Source organism: Adiantum capillus-veneris, chromosome 21 (assembly GCF_014529385.1).
Source record: "Adiantum capillus-veneris isolate H3 chromosome 21, ASM1452938v2, whole genome shotgun sequence".
Lineage (NCBI taxonomy): Eukaryota > Viridiplantae > Streptophyta > Polypodiopsida > Polypodiales > Pteridaceae > Adiantum > Adiantum capillus-veneris.
In genome coordinates, this window is record NC_140951.1 from 141,847,134 (window position 1) to 141,854,074 (window position 6,941).

The 6,941-nt window shown below is 41.1% G+C and overlaps 1 protein-coding gene across 6 annotated transcripts in view; it reads left to right on the top strand.

The window, feature by feature from the left end:
- Nucleotides 1-4,621, top strand: part of LOC147431849 (uncharacterized) — a 65,490-nt gene extending 60,869 nt beyond the window's left edge. For 3 of the 6 annotated variants that reach the window (XM_086494314.1, XM_086494316.1, XM_086494317.1), the window contains 6 exons: nt 2,346-2,420; nt 2,512-2,571; nt 2,651-2,715; nt 3,359-3,449; nt 3,540-3,648; nt 4,208-4,621. In XM_086494314.1, the coding sequence (XP_086350440.1) occupies nt 2,346-2,420; nt 2,512-2,571; nt 2,651-2,715; nt 3,359-3,449; nt 3,540-3,596 (348 nt within the window). In that variant the 3' untranslated portion in view covers nt 3,597-3,648; nt 4,208-4,621. Of the gene's footprint in view, nt 1-2,345; nt 2,421-2,508; nt 2,572-2,650; nt 2,716-3,358; nt 3,450-3,539; nt 3,649-4,207 lie in introns of those variants that run through there. The other 3 variants (XM_086494315.1, XM_086494319.1, XM_086494320.1) reach the window with 3 other exon arrangements.
- Nucleotides 4,622-6,941: the final 2,320 nt, after the last annotated feature.

The following is a 6,941-nucleotide window of genomic DNA, read 5'->3' on the forward strand; positions in this document are numbered from 1 at the left end:
GCATTGCAAGTGCCCGAGCTTTTTTTGTTGATAATGAGCGCCCCCTGTCTGCCTATATAGCTGTTGGAAGCTGGGTCGAGCAAGCTCCCCTATAGCCCATGACCTTGGAAATTCTTAAAAATATAATAAAATTGCCAAATTCTCTGTAAAATGCTCTGTCCCCAAACTGGCCGGGATTTGGTCCTTCTGCATTGGACAATGCATATGTTGGGTGGTATTGGATGTGCAATCAGAGGATATGCAACTTACTCTAAGTGCCTGGACATGCACGGCCTGCTTACAGGCTGATAAAGTTGTCAAAACACTTCCTAGGCTGACCTGAACCCTAGACCTATGATAGCTTGTCCACATGCACATAGGGTTAGATGTGCATGTGACATTATTGGGTGTGTATGTTTGTAGAAGGGTCTGCCTAACGAGCATATATATATTTTTTTGGCTTTCCTATACAAGGAAAGTGGCAAGGCCTTGTGGCTCAGAGCATTGACTCTAATTTGGGGTGTGGACGTAGTCCCGTGCTCGATTTGGGTTGCCTATTTTGGAGGAGAGCAAGCAGACGCGAAAAATCAACTCAATCGAGCTACGAAACACCGATCGGGTTTGCCGGCGGTAATTCACGCATTGCGGCGCTTTTTTCCTCCACGGGCAGACTCCACTGTGGTGGTAAAATCCACTGCAAAGTCTTGTTGGGTCCGCAAGGGACCGCTCCCGCGCCTGCCCGGTGGACTACCCCCTGCCTGCTTGTAAGCCCGCCTTCTCGCGCACCTGTTGCACCGAGGCAAACCCCAAGCTAAGGGCTTATTCCTGCCTGCTGCAATACCTTAAGCCATAAGGGCCTGCTCTCACGAGCTCTGTAGCATTTGTACACCTGTAATAAGCATTGAAAGTAGAGGAACCCTAAGCATTCTCTTTATCAAAGCTATTCAAGAACTTCTCTTGAGCTTACAAAGGCGAATAATCCAAAGCCTTTAAAGCTTCAAAAGGAATCCAAAAGGAATTTCAAGGTGGGCTTCCAAGCAATCAAAAAAGACAACCTTTTTTTGTGAAGAGTGACCTCACCTCGAGTGAAGAGGTATTTCACATTGAGGGGAAATTTTAAAGAACACATTAAAATTGAAAATCTTGCAGCCAAGCACAATTTCTTGCAATGTATGTCACTACATCCATCATTAAGGAGGATAATGTCATTGTGCTATTGTACGGAGAAGCTGTAGGTGCTAAGACCGCTCCAAGGCAGCATTTGGCAGCAATAGCATTAGCATCCGCATCAACAGTTCTTTTGCATCAGTATTTTTGCATTGCACTTGTTTTTTTAAATAGGCTCAAGACAAAGCTATGACGACATCGACATCATTGGCACCAACAAGGTGCGGGTAGAAGACAAAGACCATGAAGTAGTTGAAGACAAATCATCGAAGAAGACGAAGGTGCTCTTGAATTAGAGCAAAGTAGACATTTTTCAGGATTTTGCTCGTGGATTGGAGTGTTATGCTGTTTGTCTCCTGGATTGGGGATGTATATTGTCTGTGCTCCTGGATTGGAGTGTTGTCTTTCTTCATCACGTTGTAGCCTCTCTACTTCAAGGGGAGGACTCCTTTTGTCATCCTTAGTGGATATGTATCGACATCGTGTGTGGATACCGTGTCATCCTTAGTGGATAAAGAATCTTCAATGTATTGTCCTAGTCCAAACCTGAAGGGGAGGATTGTAAGGTCTGACTTTGTCCTAGAGTCACTAGAGTATAAGTCAAGGAGAGAAAAGGTGGAATTATCCCACATGTAGTGGTGCAAGGTGTAAAGCTACTCAAAGCTCATTTCATGAATAAACAAACTCATTCCATGTTTGCATTATATCTCTCTTGTTTACGGTGAGCTTGTGATGAGTTAGCAAACTACTCAAGATCGTGTTTATGAGTCCAAGTTAATTTATGTTGGAACCTAATTCCCTTGAGTGATAATCTATAGAGCCTACACACACTCATTTGTGTGCACAATGTTTGTCTTCCATCCGCCCTAGCTAGCACGATCCCATTCCCATCAAATCTTATCTCCGTGCAACAAGAGGTTCTGAGAAAGAACAATCAGTGCTACCATTGCTTCCAAGCCGAACATACTTTGCGTGCTTATCCTCTCTTACAACGAGCCACTTTCTACAACCATATGAAATGTGATACAATCGTCTTGGAAAAACATAAGAAGGAAAAATCCTTAATCCTGAAGAGAATCTACTTACTAACATGGGCAATGAAGCTGATGGCTAGCTAGAGAGAGAGGTGTGGGGGGATTGGCATTCATGCATAACACGAATGCCCGGCTTTTCGAATACCTGTCTACACATGCCCTTAGGTTGCAAGAAGAATCGGAGGAAGAGTCCTTGTAGAAATGGCGCGCTACCAAGTCGCAAAGGAGGTTGTAAAAAAGGTGCGTATTTCTCTTTAGACTGAGGCATGTTATACTTGGGCTGTTATAACCTATAGAGTTCTCAGCGATTGAGTTTGCTGGTAATCTCAAGGGTGGGCGAGCAGCAGCTGTGAATTTACAAGCACGGGTGGCAGTGCTTGCAGCACGGCAGGTGATTGTTGCTCCAATAGTGAGGCGCTCTAGGAACAAGAGTAAAGTAGTGATGAGCTTGTTGTTGATTTTTTGTTCAGGGTCTTGTTGGAGCTGCATCATGCTATGCCGCCTTGCAAAGAACATCGATGCTCTTTGGGCCATTGTAAGTGACTGTAAACCCTTAATCTCATGGAATGACAAAGACGAAAAATGTCCACTGACATTTGTTAGCATTTTCAAGCTAACATTTTTCAAGTTGGAAGAGAGTGGTGCTGCCTAGCACTTGATCTGTTATTGAATATTTTGTGTGCGTTCATTCTTTGTTTTATAGTTGTCTCTCAGACAATCTTTTACATTAGAAGTTATCCAAGTGACTCTTGATCTCTCTTTCGTCGTTAAGTCATGCTGTTAAGACACATGGCATCTTGCACTTGTCTCGCTGAAGTGTAATTGATATCCTATGCCGCTTTTTTTCTTTCGTGTATGCATTAAACATATCTCAGCACAGAGGTTGTAAACTAAGATTTGATGTTAAAACTTACTTTGTTCGACTCTTAAAGTTTTGCAATGCATGCTTTGCTCTCATAGCTTACTCTGGTGGAGAAGAGTATGAGAAAAGATGGCCATTAATGAATGAGTTAGATAAGGTGGAAAGTGTAGGTATAATGTGGTGGTCAGGCATTTAACTTGGAGCATCTTGCAATCATCACAATTATTTTCTGTCAATGCTCTTCCATAATGTGGATCCTTTTCTGATGTTGCTTAGAATGTCCTTTTGGAAAACTAATTGATGTTCTATACACCAGACTCTGGGGAACTTTCCTAGCTGAAGTTGTAATTAAGTCTGTTGGCACGGATTATGCACGAGTGGTGAAGGCCATCTATGCATTTGCCCAGGTTTGGACAGTTTTTACCTCATCTGTACATGTTGAAGCCCTACTAGTCCTTGCATCCCTTGTACTGCTTATATATTGATCCTTTGTTCAGATTCGTCTGCTTCGTACTTATGGATGGACTCCTGCCAAACAAGGTCGGCCAGCTTGAGTGTTGAGCTTTCAATACAGGCTTCTCTTGAAGGTCAGCATGACCAGGAAAAGTAAGTTGATGTATGGACAGGTCTTAACTCTGCTTTCTATTTTTAAGGAACCAGATTGTACAGTCTAGCATTTGCATCGAATTTCTCTTTTTGCCTTCATTCAAAAACAAATTTTCAAACCCAGTATTTGCTTTAAACTGGTCAGTACAAAAGCAGTTGGAATGATTAGGTATAGAAAAATATTCTCTCTATTCCTCTAGCTTTGTTCCGTGTGTAGGGTGCACAGCTGCTAGGTGTAGAGAAACTTGTTAATTCACCATTTTGCTTGTATGTAAGAGCAGAGCAGGTGGGGTGGCCGCTGTTTGAAGAAGGATTGTGATGTTTTCATATATCCCCAAGACTTGATGTATGAACACCAGGATTTTAGAACCAATGAAGCTCTTAGTGCAGATTTGAGCTGGCCGTAGACTGTTCTAAGCTTTGTGCTATGATTTTCTGTTGTTAGAGCCTGATGTCTAGGCTAGAGCACCTTATGGCTTGTCCAAGTTCTATAAGTGCACAGAATGTCTGACACTTTCACTTCCAATTTTCACTTGTACCGTCGATGTTGTTGCCACAGGTGAGCAGGCTATTTGGACTTTTATGGAATATCTGATATATGTTCAAGCTTCAGTGGATAATTATCTTCTCATGCATCTTCTCTCGAAAGTATACTCACTTGCTGAAGAATGAAGTGAAGATTTACCACTCTACTCGTCTTACGGAGCGGTTGTTGCTTCTGTCCCCTCGACTGTATTCTTCTAGGGATCCTTGTGTTGGGTTGAAAACATTGAGACATTGCTGATCACTTGCAGCTTTTATAGATCTCTCTCTCTCTCTCTCTCTCTCTCTCTGCGCGAGGGAGAGTCACCCATCGATCATTAAGCTACGTTTAAGCTAAGTTTAGAAGGGTTGATCTCGGACTCTTCTTTTGAAGACAATTTTTTCTTAACGCTGAAAATGTGTGGGAAGCAAGTTCGGATGTGACCAAAAACTGAGCACTCTAGTGGTGTGGTACTCACACTCTTCAACACGTGCGCGTGCGCGTGCGCGCACACACACACACACACACACAGAGAGAGAGAGAGAGAGAGAGAGAGAGAGAGAGAGAGAGAGAGAGAGAGAGAGAGAGTCTCGTTATATTCCACTTAAAAAAGATATTTTTTACAAATTGATACCCCCGACTAAAATGTAAATCCTACTTGTCCTCCCTTCCAAGTTGCAACTAAGGCTCATTTTTCGCCCTTCAAATGCTCTTTTGTTTTATCCTTGAAGATAAGAGTCGTGACTTAAGACCTACACATTCCTTCAAGGGTGAATCTGGGCTTATCCTAGATTCATCTAGGTATATAAGACCTACACATTGTCACCCAGCCACATCGTGGGCTCTCCATTGCAACTCGCATCATTAAAATTTTGGAGCATCGAGAATCGGGTCCCATCAGTCACGCATACTACATCACATGTAACTTTTTTTTCCCATAGATCATAAATGACATCCGAGGACAATATTAAGATCTCTCTCTCTCTCTCTCTCTCTCTCGTTTCAATTGCAATTTGCATATAAAAGTGTTGTGGAAGCTTTCGTTGCACTTCAAGTGTCCCCTTTGCTAGTTGTGGTAGCGTATCCTATCTACTTTCTTCTCCATGCATAGGCAACACATGCAGTATTGGTACCATTACATTAAGTAAAGAGGGTAGTGCCGAAATTGTGACCTAGTGGCAGAAGATGGAAAAAGGGTGTAGCGCCGAAATGTTTGAGCCTATGCCCGCATTTTTTTGCTCTCAGTCTGCTTAGGTGTGGTGAGGAAGCGAGTATGCATGTAGAAGGGAGTATGCAAGACAGAGCATTGCAAAGGAGGGTGTCAGTGGTGCGCGTCATTTTATTGTTTTCTAGAAAACATTGTAGCATTATTCTTGCGTTTGCTTTCGGTAAAAGCAAGGTGGGTGTTAATGTAGTGTGTAGCCAGCCCACCAAGAGGGAGGTGCTGAGTTGGAATTGTCCTCAAAGGGACAACCCTTTCTCTTTGGTTTAGAGCGCTTGAACTAAATCAAACACGTTCCAAAATTAAATCTTATGGAGATATGTTCGTGTGTTCGATGGTAAAGATGAAGCCCCTCCACTTCAATAAGAGGCATGGGAAGGGAGAGACCCTTACAGGAGGCAAGGAAACCAAATGAAATGTTAAAGCCAAGTATGACTATGTCCACAGGTGGGTTCCATAGTCCACAGGTGGGTTCGACAAAAACACATCTTTATTCCCAAGGATGAAGAAGTTCCTTGAAGACATGTTAAAAGATAATTAAATGTTCATTACACATGTTCAAGTGTCACAATTAGAAGTGCAAATTTAGCTATTGCATAGGGAACTCACATCTTTGAGAGTACAATTATATTTATATTAGTAAAACGTCATTGTAATTTATTCAAATAATAGAATTAATATATGAAACCAAGTTCAAAATCATTGTTGTCAACTTTAGTAGTGTTTCACCATACTTATTGTTGTAAACTTTGGTGGTGTTTTTTTAGTTTTTTCCTCTCACAAGTATCAATGCCAAAGTACAATGTTCTTCTTCTCAAGTAGAAAACATCACCACGAAAGTTAAGAACAATGATTATGCACATGTTTTTTTATATGCGGGTGATATTGGTTGTGTTTTTTGGGCGAACTACAATGATGTTTGATCTATTTATATGTACTTTTAAAGATGTGAATTCTCCATGCAAAGACAACTCTTTCACTTTTGTAACATTAATTCAATAGTCCTCTATCATTGTCTTAATGCTTTGATTAGAATTATTAAGGAATGTACGCAGCAATGCTTAATGCTCCACATCTTCGCACAATTCTCTCTACATCTCCAATAGTATTTTTTTGCAAGCTTTCCATCGTTTCATCTTCTTCTAGACTGTGCGCTTATAGTGGTGGTGTTTCATTGTTGTCACATAAAGTTGACATTTTCATAAAATCTACGAACAAAACATGAGTCTATTAGTTAGAATATGAGAAAAATGGCATTACATTGTACGAAATAGTACAAATGGTTTTATTTACATCACTGTAACTAGCAAAAATGTTTCTCGTTATTTTAGTAACTAATGAAATGAAGTCATCATCTATTTGGGATTCACACTCATCTCCACTATCATTTAACACAGTGACCTCTTTCCTTCGAGTTTTCTAACTTCTCACTCGCGAACAAAGAGTTCTTTGATACAAAAGCATTTATAACGATCCTCCATTACAAAAGCTTTCTTTGATCATGAAATCTTTCATTGTTCACAAACATACGAGAAAGTGAAGAACAAA